This window comes from Athene cunicularia, assembly GCF_003259725.1.
Source record: "Athene cunicularia isolate RWA chromosome 5 unlocalized genomic scaffold, athCun1 chr5_part3, whole genome shotgun sequence".
In the NCBI taxonomy this organism is placed as follows: Eukaryota; Metazoa; Chordata; class Aves; order Strigiformes; family Strigidae; genus Athene; species Athene cunicularia.
The window spans coordinates 30,299-46,960 of record NW_020799103.1 but is presented as its reverse complement, the minus strand read 5'-3'; the positions used below and the strand labels follow the sequence as shown (position 1 = coordinate 46,960).

At 37.1% G+C, this 16,662-nt stretch overlaps 2 protein-coding genes across 2 annotated transcripts in view; both read right to left on the bottom strand.

The window, feature by feature from the left end:
- ZNF143 (zinc finger protein 143) overlaps positions 1–5,712 on the bottom strand; it is a 44,853-nt gene extending 39,141 nt beyond the window's left edge. The window contains exon 1 of the mRNA XM_026850887.1: positions 5,702–5,712. The gene's annotated coding sequence lies outside the window, so the exon portion shown is untranslated. The remainder of the gene's footprint in view (positions 1–5,701) is intronic.
- Positions 2,250–16,662, bottom strand: part of IPO7 (importin 7) — a 28,326-nt gene continuing 13,913 nt past the window's right edge. Inside the window, exons 14-24 of the mRNA XM_026850885.1 lie at positions 16,196–16,356; positions 15,176–15,304; positions 13,495–13,561; positions 13,290–13,415; positions 12,884–12,981; positions 11,390–11,485; positions 9,587–9,807; positions 9,276–9,481; positions 7,894–8,100; positions 7,418–7,534; positions 2,250–5,194 (exon numbers count right to left, since the gene is read on the bottom strand). Of these exons, the coding sequence (XP_026706686.1) occupies positions 5,097–5,194; positions 7,418–7,534; positions 7,894–8,100; positions 9,276–9,481; positions 9,587–9,807; positions 11,390–11,485; positions 12,884–12,981; positions 13,290–13,415; positions 13,495–13,561; positions 15,176–15,304; positions 16,196–16,356 (1,526 nt within the window). The 3' untranslated portion in view covers positions 2,250–5,096. The remainder of the gene's footprint in view (positions 5,195–7,417; positions 7,535–7,893; positions 8,101–9,275; positions 9,482–9,586; positions 9,808–11,389; positions 11,486–12,883; positions 12,982–13,289; positions 13,416–13,494; positions 13,562–15,175; positions 15,305–16,195; positions 16,357–16,662) is intronic.

Here is a 16,662-nt window from a genome sequence, read left to right as displayed (position 1 = left end):
AGTAGAGAGGGCCTGGTCCGCGGCCTTCAGCCCTGCTGCCGGGGGCCTCACAGGCAAGCTCGGCACTTCCAGCTGGGCCCGGGGCGCCGCCGTCCCCGCGGTAGGCGGTGCGTAGGGCTTCGTCCCTGGCAGGGAGGGAGCCGGCGGCTGCTGGAGCGGTGCTGGAGTGCGGTGCCCGTGCCGAGGGGCAGGTGGGGCAGGGTTTGAGGAAGCGAGCATCCTGCCCTTCTCCTGCCTCCAGGCGCCTTATTTTCTGCTGCCATTTCGGCCCAGCTCTTGCGGATAAGGGCCGCGTTCTTAAAGAAAGCTCTGCTTGAGAATATTTATCCTTACGTGATTTTCAGGTATAGAAACGTTTAATAGTCCAGCAACAGCTCCACAGGCAAAAGCTATTACGATTATTTCAGTAGCTGATTTTCAAGAAGACCCAACTGTGAATTAACAGGAGTTATCACCATTGACAGGACAGCAGGCCCAGCTTTGTAAGGCTTGACTTCTCTGTATGTGACAGATAAGAAAGAATTTTAAGGTTTTCTTTCCTGAAACTTCAGAATAATAGTTACAAATTCTTGTAGTCATACTGCCAAAGGTAGCTTATTTGTAAATGGGCCTAATACAGAGCAGTCTTCATAATTTCAAATTTTCTTTCCTGTTTTTCAATTGGAAACTTCTGCCCAAAACACAAGTTACAGCTCTCTGTTGATTTCAGGTGCAGTACTGTGAAATACTGGAAATTCTATTTTGGGTTTACCAACTCCTTTATGTTAATAGATGTTAACATCTTCATCAAATGCTACAACTCGAGGTTTTCCATTCTGGAGTGCTTTTACTTTCAAGCATCAATGTCTGAGAAGGTCTGGTTATAAAAAGCAGAAATATTTAAACCAATGATACAACATTTAAGTTAAACTACACACTGATTGCAAAGTAATGTATAATCAGTGCTACAACACCAGATGAAAAGCTTTTCCACATAATGCCTCATTCTGGGTATGTGGAAGGTCCCACACAGCACAGGGAAGAGAAAAACCCAGCTCAAGGTACTTGACTCTCACTTTTATAGTCTGTAACATCATCATGGGAGAGCTCTGGACCTTCTAAGCTTTTCTCAATTTTTTTTTTTTTTTTAAAAGGACTTCCAAGGTTCCTTTTTTTAAAAAAACAAAACAACTTATGCACTGTTGAGCAGACCTGTACTGCACTTCCCAACTCAGTTTTAAAAAATAAGCAAAATGCTCATTTCTGCATAGATTTTCAGAAGCAGTGTTCATCTACTGCTGATCATACACCAAAGATAAGAGTCCCCAAGCCATGGAACACTGGTAAAGTCTGAACCAGCATACAAAGTTTGGACAAGTGTTACCTGAACTTGGCCAAGTCTGTTAAATCAAAACCCAGACATAGACAATGCTGGGTCTACTACCGACTGGAACAGCATCCTTCCCCTGGCAGCCCACAGCACCCCCAGCAGAGCAGTCCCCTCAACTGTGCTGCTCAGCACCATTAGCTTCTGTCCCTTGCTGAAACTCCAGAGGAGGATGCAGCCGTGGATCATGGTGCTGAATATACACACAGCATCAGGAGTACAACTGCCTGCAGGATGAACTGCTTAAGTACAGTGCTTGCAGTTCCTGAGCAACATCTCAAGGGAGGTATAAGGGGACAAATGCAGGCCCAGGAGGTGAAAATGGATAGCAAGAGTATGAGCAAGGAGTGAAAGGGAACTTTACAGAAACATGCAAAGATAAAATATGCTGAGAAGCTTCATGATGTTTCTATTCAAGAACTGATAGTCACAAGACGAGGAAACTTCCTTTAGAAAAATACAACTTAATAAGATTTATTTGGTATCAATAACTAGGCAGTTAAAACCATCTGCATGTTTATTGTCGGGTATTCCGTAATTAATCCACTGCATACTTCTTGAATTTTGCAATAGTAATCCTAGGCTACAAGAGATTTGAACAGAGCTTTGATGCACTACACTGACACCTATTAATAATTCTTTTAAGACAGTGATTCAGAAAAAAAGGGTATTAAATTTACCAAGTATGTCAACATTTCAAAAAACAGTGTATGACATCAGCTTTTTGTATGATAACAGTTAAGAGAACTGTGGTTGTGCCTAACATTTCTGCTTGAAGAAGTATTTGAGCGGAAAATACAAACCTTACAGCTATATTAACCAAAACAGGACTCCCAAGTACTGTAAGAATACAGCTACATTCAAAACACCACACTGAAATAAGTGAAGATAAGGATTTGCTTTAGATGTTTATTAATCCAAGGAGATCTTCCATAATAGAAAAAACAGAGGCTTTAAATTTCCCAGCTCTTCCTTTAGAGTTGCATTATCCTTGAACATGGAATGGATAAGTGCAAGTACTAAGAGGAAGACCAATGGTAAATTTGACATAAGTGTATCACTGAAATTGATATATTGCATCACAAAATGCACTATCACCACCAACAACAATGCAAAATTGTTTTGCAATTTATATAAATACATTTCTTGGAGCAAAGGAAAGCAAAGTTCTCGATCCATTCTTAAAAAAGATGCTCCTTGCTAACCAGTCTGGCAACACATAAAAGCACCCTTGAAGTAAGACTGTATTCCTCACACCAAGATAAAATTCTTCCCTTGACTTGTGACTTGAAAAATATAACTGTTCCAGAAATCACAATGGCACTAAATTGGTGATTTTCCCCTCATCTTTTTTCATCTGCTTTGTATATGAGCCTTCCTCACTGCTGCTCTATCATATCTTCTGTCATGAGACAAGTGTCTCACCTGTCCTAAAAGGTTCTGTTACATTTTTGGGGATGCATAACAAGATAAGCAGATACCCAACAAGCAGATGTTCAGAAATTATGTCAAACTGGGCATTTTTCAAGGTCAAGGAATGCACAGGAAGAGGCATGCTGTAATTGTGTCTGTCACCCTTTTCTACAAAAATAAAACCTTGTCTAGAAGTTATCTAGAGGCCAGAGTACACCTGTACATGCTCATGAGTTATACATTTACAAAAAACCCACCCCAAACAGTTCTGCTATATGTACTTGGCCAGTCAGCTAAAGACTCAGAAGTACTAGTGTGGTTCTCATACCATTACTATAATGGATACTCTGATTCAAGGCTTAAATTTTTTAGCCTTTTCACATCAGGTAAAATATCCATCCTTTTTAAGTCCACAATTTGCTTTTAAAGTATCCCTTTGGTATTTGCCTAGGGCAACATGGCATTATAGTCCTGTCTTAGTCTCTCACATTAGCACTCTGTGTGCAGGTAATGCATTTGCTGAAGAAAGGCAGACCAGAGAAGGGTGACTGGAAAAACCCATTACACCTGCCCAGAGAAGTGCTAGCGGTTGTGCAACAAATGGAAGGCAGAGCATGGTGCTGGTCAGCTCATCAAGGAAACCCCAAACCACGAATTCCTGCTACTCTGCTGATGCAAAAAAACACACCACACAAACCAATTTTCTGAAGACTGCATTTTGAGTATCATAATATATATATGTGCATTTTTACAGATATAAACTCAGTTTATTTTTAACCTGTTTTTAAATTTTGGAGGCTTACATTAAATTAAGGTAGCTTGTTTAATATCAGTTGTAACAGCAGGTGACATTTTAATATAAAACCAGCCAAAATTAAAAAAAAAAAAAAAATCAAAACCCACAAACATTTGATTTAAAAGACCTGACACCAATGATCTCAAGGCAAGATCAAAAACCTACAGATTTTTGCTTTTAGAAAAAAAAAAAAGGGGGCATTTAAGCCAAACCCTTCACAGCATCTCCCTGCTGGCTTCTTCAAACAGTGGTTTTAATAGTGGTCCCAGAGGGAACTGTATTTTGCCTCTCCAGCTAGTTACTATAGCAACTTTGAAGGAAGAAAATTGTGGCTTCAAAAATGAAAGATTGGCAAAACTTCAAATACACTGTCTGGATCAGGCAGACAACAGCACACACTAATGCTGGGGTGAATAAAGAGGGTGAACAAAATACAAGTGTAGTGCACCTGCACTAACACATGCTGAGAAAAGATTATTTTGCAAAATTAGGGGAAATAACTGCATTCATAGATCATAGCCCAGATTAGCCAAATTAAATTGTTGTCTTTTTAATAGATTACATATATAGATGTTTCATCCATATACTTCAATTGACTCTTAAAAGCAGAATTTCACATTTTATTTACCTGCTTTAGAGAAAACTTTTTCCTCAGTGCTTACAGTACACATTTGTATCCAAATTTCACCTTGTACAGTGAGATCTTTAAGAAAAAACAAAGGACACAGAGGGTGTTGCTATTTTTTTTTTTAGCAGCAATGAAATATCACTAACCCCTTTTTACATAACCGAATTCAAGTCACAACCAGAGGTGACTGCACCACAAAGTCACCAGGTACAAAACTGCTAGTTCATTTTAAATTAATAACTTGAAATTATTCTCCCCCAATACATCCCTTATGTTTTTTTTTTTTTTTTTTTTTTTTAGGCTAGCAGGCTTGTTTCAATATGAAAGTGCTAATTCATTTACAGATTTATCAGTTATGTAGTGCTACATTAAGTGTCCAATATTCTACATATGAACAATCTTGATAAATGGAAATGATGAAGATTAAGTAAGGCTATCCGATTACCTTATTTACATCAAAAGAATAGACACCCAATAGGAAGGGAGAATAGGGAAATAAATTGGGCAAATACTTATACCGCCACAGGTGTAAAAATTAAGTCTGCCTTCTAGCTTGTACTGTAAATGAGACATTTTAAATAGTCCTGCAGCCCATGCCTATTTTTTTCCTCAGAAAAAGAAAAGCTGCCTTCATGACATCCCCTCTTGATTTCCGATTTCCAAAGTGTGTCATTTGAAGCTTTAAATTCAGATTCTTCCTATCTTGAAAAAAACTCTGGTTTGCTTTCCAGTATTAGGTTGCACAATCAGGTCCCACTTCTGGGGCTTTTGTCCAATTTATTTGTCAATTAGTTTAGAGTGAGTTGTAGATAACATGAACCAGTTCTGGAACCACTATTGGGAGGAACACAAGCTCTTCACTACAATCACACAGTAGCAAGAAAAGTGATAACTCAATTCATTCCTGGGGCAGGGCCTCCAAAATTAAATGAAGTTGGCACAACTGGAGCATTGAATTTGTATCCTCCATGCTTTTCAATCATTTTGGATTCTAAAACAAAAAACAGAAGGAAGATATTTTAGTGCATGTGTAGGGGGGAAGACAGTTTAAGATTTTGTGACTGACCATTTTGAGTCTCCCAGATACAGGTTTTACCTGGGGTTACCCAAGAAAGTAATCAGCACCCACAAAGTGGAAATGTGCCAGGCCCCAAACAACAGATGGACTGATATTTATTTACATTTCTCAGTATTGTTATAGCTATACTTAAATGAATTTATATGTTAAAAAGCCCACACCAGCTTTTGGACGCCAGTGTGTAATTTTCACATTTCAGAAACAGGACCTGAATGAATAGTGGACTTCTAAACTTGCTAACAGGCACTCAGTTCTTCCTGATTAACATTAATAGACTTTTCAGTCAAATCAGTAAGAGAGCACACGTACAAAAAAACCAGTACACAGATATTAGCTAAATTCTCAGTGTTTCTATCTCAATTCAACAATATAAGCAGAAATAGCCACTGAAACACCAGAAACATACTTTTTAGTATACACACAATTCCTCCCCACACACAAGCAGATAGTTTAGGTTACTAGACCATATAACAATTCTCAGAGAAAACTACCAATATCACTTTCCATTTTCAACCAAACCCTAAGACTGAGGTCCACATATCCATCACTGTAACTGACAGTGATAGTTAAGGTATCTGGTTTTACTATCTGCATATTCTGTCCTTCTAAGATTGCTGTAAGACTGTTTTTTACGAATTCTGATATACAGACAACTGAAAATTACGTTGGTGAAGAGCAGATAGAAATGTGTGTTTCCATCTATACATTTCTATCTACACATTTCTATAAAAATACAAAATTCTACAGAAATGTGTATTTCTATCTATCTACCTTTACTACAACCTAGATAATGCAGAATTATTATTATTAATAATATACTTATTAATGCCTTATTTCCAGTTTAAGAGCTTTCTACCTCAAAACAGTTGCAATCTGTCTCCTTCTGGAAACATGGGACAGCTCGTATTATCTAGAGGATCTGCATTTTGTCAGTTTCTTGTCATGGCTGATGAAGAACAGGAGGAAAACATGACCTGGACTGCATTGCTTTGTTCTCTCCTTAGTTTATGGAAATTCTTTGTTCACTCTCTTAGCTTATGGAAATTCTTCTTAGCTACATTAATGACAGACAATTATACTCCAAATCCTTCTAGCAGGATGTCCCCATGCATGGTAGGTAGCCTAAATGGAGTACTGGTATGCTCTGATAGTATGCAAGATTTTCCTGTAAGGATCTACTCGATTACGTTAAACTTCACAATCTGAACTTAACTTGATCTATGAATAAGCAGCTGAAAAAAGAAAAAGAACATTCTTTTTCATAAAATGCACAAGTAGTATACAATTTCATCAGTGTGATGTCTACTGCTTGACAGGTGTCACAGTGAAACTATTTTATAACTATTAAAAGTGGATCATTCTGGACACATACAAGCTTTGTGAGGCAACTAAGGCTGTTTTCTGAAAAAATAACCTATAAAATGTGCATTCTTACTACCGATCATTTTACTGAAAGGTTTCTGAACTTCTATTTTGAAGTACTAATTGCTCAATAAGATGCAGGATATGAGACTGGACTGATAACTCAGAATTCAGCTTTGAATTTAGGAAGCGATCTATATTAGCTTACTCTCAAACACCTTGCAAAACCTGGAAAAAAAACCCCAACAACCCAAACCTGAAGATCTGCTCGCTTCCTTTATTTTTAAATCTGTACTGAAGAATAACAATCTGCAATATTTAATAGGTTTAATGATGTAGCTTTACAGATGGATACTACTTCCGTGATTTGCTATTTTCCCACCCATAGAATTGTTGTCTATCCCAGCTGGAGTAGGTCACATCAGGAAATAATTTTTTTACCATATCTAGAGTTCACCCACCTTCAGGTAATCAAACCAATTGTTTTCAACTCCAAGCAATGATGAAAAATACACTTTTATGTACCTGGCCACTTCATTAAGAAGTTTCTGTAATTCCTTACACCTGTGCTATGCCATGTAATTTGTACATTGAGGCTTTGACCTGACAATCTTAAAAAGCTTTCAAACATCTCTGGAGTATAAGCCAACCCTGCTTTGATGAAGACCTTATCAGGCTTGAATTATAGCCATTTTCTGTGTTATGATTCTTGAGCACATGAACAGCATTCAAACAGTAAAAGCAGCAATTAATGGTATAAAGGGGAAAAAATACCATGTGCTGCCCGCCTCTGATCTGCCAGAGTTGCTATGTCCTGCAATTGTTTTCTTTGTTCTTCATTAAGACCCTGTGTCAGAGCTTGGTACCACACAGGGTTACGGTTCTGAATTGCTGCAAGAGAAAGAAAATGTAAGCAAAAGTAAAGTGTTAATTAAAATATTCTGTAACTCAAAGCTCACTCATTACCATTTTAATCAAAATAATAATCTGTTAGGGTTACAGAATTCAAGACCTTAAAAAACAGTAACACAACCTCTGACCTCTTTCCTCCCACCATAAATTCATTCAAGCCTCTCCCCCTGCTCTGAAAATTTAATGATGGCTTCCCCTTTCCAAAGGGAGAACTTGTTCAAAGCACATATTAGAAAGCCCGTTTGGAAGCTTGCAACAGGTTGTGGTTTACAACAGTATACACTAAAATTAAGTTAAAGCAGAACTTGTTGGCTAGCAAAGGAAATAAAGTTACTTACTCTGAAAAATTGTTTTAAATATCTGATATTCATCAATAGGGTTGTCTTCATCATCAATAATTGTAGAATAGCCTTCCAAAGCAGTCTCTTCAGCATCATCTTCTTCCCAGTCTTCATCATCTCCATCTTCACCTGCCTGTTTTGCTAGAATTTCTAGATATTCTTGACCATCTTCATCAATGTCATCTTCATCACTCCCTAATTCCTCTGAGTTAAATATCACACAGAAAAAGGTTTCTCAAGAACAGCAAGAATAACTCTTTAGGAAGATGTCTGATTAAGCAAAACAGGCAATGGAACTGATAACAGTATAGTCCAGGCTAGAAAGGTCTTCCTTTCTAGTCCTAGTGCCATGGTCTTCCCCCCATAGACACTCTTCCCTCACACCAACTATGTAAGTGGGAAAGAAAAATTTTATTGTCCTAAGATGTATTTAGAAAAATGTATATACAGATAGTTTGGAACAGCACTCGATGAAAATTTAAGCAAAGCAATAATTATGCTCTAAAAAAAGTTTGAAATAATTTGATGAAAACATTTGTAAAGTCACATCCAAAAGGGCTGTTAAAAAGAATGCTTGAGAATACAAAATGTAATAGTTTGAACAATGTACAATGACAATAGTCTGGAGAGTCCAGAACTCAACATGAGGGTTCACAAAGAAAATGGGCTTTAAGTAGACAGATGAAAACCAACAGATATTCCTCTGAGTGTGGAAAACTGTTCCAAACAATCATTCACAAAGACACCAAGCTGATGAAGGAAAGAAAAATAGGAAACAAGAACTAGAAGCTTCAACAGAGTATAGGGAAAGGTGGAAGAAAGAAGTACAGGGAAGTTGTAGGTTATTTTGAACTTCATGTGAAGATGGGAAAGACGTGACAGTCTATGTAATGACTATGAAGAAGAAAATATATGACAGCTGATAAAGTTGAGATTAATTTAGTCCAGAAAAAAACATATTAAAAAAAAAAAAATCACAACAACTGTCATTTTCAATATACAGCTAACACGTCAGTATCTCACAGTAGAGTTTGTAATACACAGTCTAAACTCTACAATGGATTAGAGGGACTCTTGGAAACTCTGACTGACTCTTACCCCTCACTCAAATGGGAAACATTCCTCAATAATCATTTCTTTCAGCAATGACAAAAGCTAATTTGATGTGACTTTGAAGACACTCAGCCTAGGAAGTTAGTTTCTAAAAGAGACTGGAAAGTAAGTCAGATATACTTGAAAGTTGTTAAAATATGTCCAGTGTTCTATGGCAGCTTTTGATTTTTAGAATCAAAACTGAAGAATTACACAAATGAACTCAGCGTCTCCATCAGAAAAAAAATCAAAAATACAAACTAACAGCCATGTTTCAGTTTCCATACCTGTTTCCTCATCTTCTTCAGCTTCATCATCATCGTCGCTGTCATTTTCATGCTCTGCATGACAGGCATATGCTCTTTTCAATCCATTAAATAAAAGGATAAAAGCTGGCAGGATCTGGCCAGCAACTTGATTTAAAACCTGTGGTATTTGCTCCAGATCAATAAGAGCACACAAGCCAAGCACACACATCTTTCTATCATGAAGTCTACAAGACAAAAGAGTAAAATCATTGCAAGTTTTGTTATGATTTACAAGCGGGTAAAACAAAGGTGTATCACAGAGAACAATCTTCAAAATTAGAAACACTCACCCCAAGAAACAGTCTACATCATTAAGCCACTGTTTTATGAAGTGATTAGTGACAGGCTCCACATTATTGGGAAAACGAAGATTTTCCAATGTGTTTAATAGTAAATGAGGATTGTAATACAAAGCAGCTATGGCAACCTGGAGGCACATTGTTCGCAGTTCACTTGTTTTCACTTCTCTGGTCAATCTCTCTAATGCAGCTTCCACAAATAACGGTATGCACTGATGGGTGAGAACCATTACAAATTTTATGATCAGAAGTAAATTCTGTAGTTCTCTATTTCACACACTAAAGTTGAGAAACGGCATAAAACGGGGATAATTTTAAATTGCCAGCAGAAGTCATATAAATATTAAATCTCTTCACCTTTTCATTTCACCTACTCCATGCACATGGATTTTATGACATAACACACAGTAGATGCAAATGCTCTACAATCTCGTGTTTTAAAAATGAAAACTAGAGGAAATGAGTACACTAGGAAGTCCAGAAAAATAAATTTAGTCTTTTTCAATATTCACAACAAAGTAAAGAGATATTACTAACATTCCAAGAAAACAGCTATTCAAAGGGTTAGTCTCTTCAGAGGTGTCATGCTGGAAAAACTAAAATTGCTATAGATGTCCTTTCAAATAAATTAAAAATTAAAAGCTTCCAGGGACCATATCAGTAACTATTAAAAAGCATGCAAAGAATGTTTAAACAGCTATTATACAGTACTTATGTACACAGCAGAAGCACACAAATTAATCCCTAAGATTCCAACTTCCATATGAGCATAATGAAGTTCCTGATTCCTTTACAACCTTAACTGGAATTCTAGGAATTTCATTTAAATTCTTATTTATTTCACAGAATCACAGAATTGTCTAGGTTGGAAAAGACCTTGCTGATCCTCCAGTCCAACCATGAACCTCACCCTGACTGTTCCCAACTCCACTACTCCCCCAAATCCCTGAGTCAGCCCGACTCTTCAACCCCTCCAGGGATGGGGACTCCCCCCCTGCCCTGGGCAGCCTATTCCAACGCCCAACAGCCCTTTCTGCAAAGAAATCCTTCCTCAGAGCCAGCCTGACCCTGCCCTGGGCAGCTTGAGGCCATTCCCTCTGGGCCTGGAGCTGGCTCCTTAGCTCCAGAGACTCATCCCCCCTCTCTGCACCCTCCTGGCAGAAGCCTCCTCTTCTCCAGACTGAACCCCCCCAGTTCCCCCAGCCGCTCCCCAGCAGACCTGTGCTCCAGACCCTGCCCCAGCTCCGTTGCCCTTCTCTGGACATGCTCGAGTCATTCAATGGCCTTTTTGGGGTGAGGGGCCCAAAATTGAACCCAGGAATCGAGGGGCGGCCTCACCAGTGCTAAGTCCAGGAGTAAGATCCCTTCCCTGTCCTCGCTGGCCACGCTAGTGCTGACACAATCAGAAATTTCAAAGTTTCAGAAAAATTTCAAGGCTATTACCTTGACAGACTGAATAGTTTTCATTAATTATTCACTACAATTAACTTTGAATATAATTAATCAGCTTTTAGATGCTCCTAAAACAGTTCTTTTCTAGATTCACAGACACACTTGACTTCTGAAGTGTCCTAAATTCTGGAGACAAAACATGCAGTAACAATCTCTGCAGTGCTGTTAACTGAGTAACACTGAAGTAGAAGACAAGATTATTAGCCAGTATAAACAAACTTCTCTGAATAGAATTCATATTAATACATAATCAATGCACATTTGAGAACAAAATATTATTTTTATTATTATTTTATTACTATTTTTAAAATATTAGTTATAGAAACCAAGGTTGTTACCAACCTGATCAATGCCACGCCCTTTACACTGAAGAATTATTACTTCTAACAGCTTTGCTGCATGACATTCTGCATCTTCTCCAGCAACTCCTGTAAGGACCTGATAAATAACAATTACTGTCGGCGATATCCCTTTAAGTAGTATTTTCTGTATATTACTTCGTTTTGAAAAGCTGATATATATTTACCCACTCTTACTAGAATGCTTGCATAAACATCCATCAGTGAAGCAGCCAAATCTACAGCAATGGCTCAGTACCACAACTAGACTGGAACATTGCTGAATGCAGGCAAAACTAATCTACATGTTCAATAACTCTATGGACACAGAGCTTTCAACAGTAAATGTATAAGCATCAGCTTCCATTTTGAAAAGGTTTATTTCCATACACAAAGCAAAAAATTGTCTCATGTACTGAATTTTGTAAAAATTTAGAAATTTGGGATATCCAGCAGGACACCATGCAATACCCAAACCCCAAATATTCACTGTGCTCAGCTAATAAAACATTAATGATCAAGAGGTTGGAACAGGCTAATTTTCTTTTTTATATCTAGAAAATGGTCAAGTATTTACAATTAGCCCAGTTGCAACTTGTTTTCAAATAAAGGCTGGCAAGAGTTCTTCACTAATAATATTTAAACATCTTGAAAATAATTACTCAGGAAATACCAAGGGCAGGGCAGCTGACAGTTCATCATAGTTCTTGTAAAGATATAACACATGATATCCAGAAGTGGAAAACTGAAATCCCACATATTACTATTAGAGATTATAAAATATCAACACCATCTTATAAAGTAGTATTAATTCCCTCACACAAGCCTAACACTCTGGAAAGCTTTATATTCTACATATTAACTGGATAAGGAAAGCCTGATTGGCAGCCACCTGTAATACACAGGAGCTGAGAAGCTAAGTTAAACACAGAAACACAGCCCAAAAGTGACTGGACAGAGTCAGAACAACTGCACTCTGCTCCCAGCTTTCATCACTGACTTGGCATGAACTTGAGAAAATAACTTCCCATTCCTATCTCTCTATTTTCCACCTCTACTCCTCTTGTTTTAGCTAATTAAGACCTTCAGCAGACATACGGTATGTGGTATCCTAGCCATAGCAAGGCTACAAATCTCAAATAAAAGAAACCATCTACCTTTTGCAATATGTGCGTGTTCTGCATGTCTGTATGCACAGTGTATTACACAAAACACACATGCACAAAACCATGGGTTGTTTAATCTGTTTTTGTTGTGCATGATTTATTTTTCCCTTTTAGCAAAAGCATACATCTGAAATTTAATGCAACCTCTTTAAATTCCTCTGCAATAACTTAGTAATCTGTGAAATTACAGAGAATGTTAAATAGCATAATGCTTTACGAGCAGATGTCAAAATTCTTCAGTTTCAGTCTGCTGTTGTGAGAAAGAGTACCCAGTTTAACAGTGCATTACTTCAGAGATCACAGTTTTGTTATCACAAAGGAAATCTACTTACCTTCTTGCACATACTGTAGATCATTTCAAGGTATTTTGTGTCAGACAGAAGCGTATCTGTGTCAACCGTAACATAATTATGCAAGAGAGGCATCATGTCTGTATTAAAAGAAGAATGATCACAGGATTGTTTGCATGTTTTATTAAGACAAGCTTTAAAAAAATCAGGCTGAAATCTATGTTTTAATGTTAATTACAGTTCTTGCTTAATTTTGTCAAGATAAGCGTGCATCTAGTCATAGATGCCTCAACAAAACAAGTCTGGTTGCAGCAATACCATAATAAAATATTTCAAGCCCAACCTCATTTCAGTGTTCTCCGAACATTTCAAATCAAGATGCAATTCATTGTATGGTTGAAATCACATATGAAACCATTTGGCTTTCTGATTTATTTGTATTACTTACCAGTAAAATAATCAAAGCCATCTTGCTGAAAGACTTCAAAAACAAGAGGAAGAAGCTGCCACATTTGTGCAGAAACTTGCTGACAGGTCAAACTATGAGCCAAGGAAAAGATCTCCTCATAGAACTCTAAAACAAACAGAATCTAGGTAAATTTAATGCCAATTCCATACACTTAAAAAAAATAAGCCAACAAAAGCACAGATACCTAACACATGTTGCTGCAAAACTGTTCCAATCACTTGCAAGCAGATCCCTTCCAGCTGCTGGGTAATCTGAAAAAAGGAGATTTATGACTGTTGTCAATACTTTGGAGTTGAAATTAAGAACATTTAAAAATAAAATTACTCAAACTAGTTTCTACTTATACAATACAGTCTTCTAAAAACAATTCCAAATTTCTCACATTCTGGAGCACTAAATGTATAAGGGCAGCACTCTTAGATAAGGATTTGTTAAGATAGCTTTTAATAAGTGGTGTGTTTGGAATATTCTTTGAATACTGAAAGAATCTCATTATAGGATACCCTTTAAAAAAACCCCAAACAACTGACAGTAACCCTATGCAACAGTTCAGTCCCATTAAAACACAATAAGTAAAGGTATATATTGAAGGGGTAACCAATGGAAGTTGCAGGAAGTATTTGCTGTTCTGGAAAAGTGAATTTTTAACAACCGAAACCAAAAGCAAACAAATACCAAACCACCTCCCAAACCTAGATTAGGACGTTCATATGTTATGTGGACAATCAGTCTAAATGTTGGTCTACAGATTCAGACACTCTGACCAAACAGTATTTACTAGTCCATGAAACAGCTAACAAACAGTCATTAACCTGTTTAGGGCACTCACCTTACATATGGACAAATAAGGGTTGAATGTTTGATTTTAGGTATGCAGAACAGAACTTGAAACTAACCAGCTAAATACCTTATCTCTTGGAACACTGGTCATCCTGTATGAGATGTCTCCAAATCCAAACGTTTACTGATCAACATTTTACAGTTGAGCTTCTTAGGAGTAACATACTGTTACACAAACTTTTCATTTAGATAACAAGAATCTGCTGACAAAAACAAGTACATGGAAAGCTTGCTGAGCAGCTTGGGCAACAAGTAAATGAGCCCAAATGGTCCTTGGTTTATTGCACAGCAGCACTGGATTCTGCCCTTGGGCATTCAGAATTTGTATTACGCTGCTTCCTTAGTAAGTCTTCAGAGTACCATTTGTTACTGAACTGTTTAGTCCCTAGAAAACTAGAATGTATATATCAAAAAACAGTAGCAGACTTTGTAAAGGACTTTAATCAGCAATAGCATCTGTTGAACAAGCTGTACTCTGGACTGAAATTAGTTCACTCAGTACAACAAAACAACAAAAGTTTTGATCACACTGGAGAATTCTACAGTGCATGCAGATTAGATAGGTAAAAAACCCCTTTCATTTAGCATAGCCACTACAGCTGTATTTACAGACATTGACTCTGCTGCAGAGAACAAACAAAGTCAGCAGAGTCAATGTTCAAAGCTAACAGAAGTATTATATATTTCCTTTGAAGGGTAGACCTCATGAAATCAGACGGGTTTTTTTCCGGCCGAGCTGACAGAGCTCCATCTGTTAGAGGCAAGTTGCTTCCACTTATCTGAACAAGAACCTGCATTCTTATGGGAAATACTGTGGCAACTCTACTACTACACATGTTGTGTGAGAAATGTGACCCACTCTGTTAAAACTTTGCTGCATGACAAGTATTTCACTGTTTTCTGTTTGAAAATATTTTTGGCTGAAAGGACAGTTTTTCAGGTAACAATGTAAGGAACACTGGAACTACAAAAGACTTTCAGTGTCTTAGACAATATATATTAGTTTTAAAGTAACTTTTACTTACTTCCTTATGATCTTCAACTACACTGAGAAGAGTATCGATAGTATTCAAGATTCCCATTGCTGTCACTGCTTTGTCATCACTGCCCTCTTCATCTGGTCCAGTCTGGATCACCTGGTTAAATGTCATTGCCTGCATGTAATAGCAAAACAACCCATAAATGTCATTTAATGAGGACAGGCTTAGAGATGAAGAACAATTGTGCAAGTCTGGTATTCTACATCGTTTAAGGAGGACTTCTGCTAAGAAAACATGTATGAATATTAAAAGGTGACCACTCCATGCCAAAGTTTGTTTTCAAGATTGATAAAATCTGAATGTTAAGCCATGTGAGCTGTCATCCTTTATCCATTCACAAATAAAGATACAAATGACATTACTTTTCATGCAAAAGAATACATTTTCTATGAGTAAGTTTTTCTGACTCAAGGTTTAATTGGTAGCTGAAGTAGACTGGACCACTTTGCAGGCATTCCCAGAAAGGACATGCAAATAGTTTAGTTTTAACTCCAAGGCAAGGGCCTTTAATAAGGAAGCACTCAGGTGACCTCTGGTTTTGAAACCATTAGTAAAACTTGCTAGATACAGCCATTCAAGGTCTGAATCCTGCAGATCCAACTTTTATTTTCACATTTCATTAAACATAACATTATTTTCACAGCAAATTATTTAAAGATCCGCTCTTTAATTTCCCATTTTAAAATGGAAAGCCTACATCACACTGTAGAGACCATCTAAAATGTGCTACCAAAATTTATTATTAACACTACCAGGAGAAAAGAAGTACAAAGATTTCTCAAACATTTCTATAATTGTTCTTTGATGTCTTCATTTAGTTTGTTATGAAGCCACTTTTGAGAAAAAAAAAAACAACATTCTAAATGTGGAAGAAAATTACTTGTATCAAATGCATTTAAACATACTGGAGTAGCAACAGCTATCAATTGATGGACAGCTACCTTAATTTTAAATAGCAAATCTTTCACATATTAAACATCTTCCTGTGTCACCAGAAAGTCTTACCAAATGCTGTGTCATTTCTACTGCAATTGGGGTAACTTCTTCACTATATTCACAGATCATTTTCTGAATCACATTAGTAAGATCATCATTTTCAGTCTCTCTTATAATATGAAGTAAAGCTTGCATTACAGGTCTAATGAATGGAGTAATATATTCTTTAGCTGTAAAACAAGTGGAAATATTTGAATTTACATGCCTACAAAACTACAGTATCAGTATAAGAAAATCAATATACACTTTATAAATATTTAGTGCTTCGGCATGAATATGCCAAAACCATGGCTAGTATAAATTGTTATAGCAATACCACCATGCAGAACAATTTTTTCATAAAAATGTTTACCAAGAGGATCACAACTGAAGTGTGAAAACCAGAGTTCTACAGTGCTGATGGAAGATTACTTATGAATACCAATTTAAACTGAGCGGGAATGCTCACATAAGCATTTTTGTCAAATTAGCTGAAG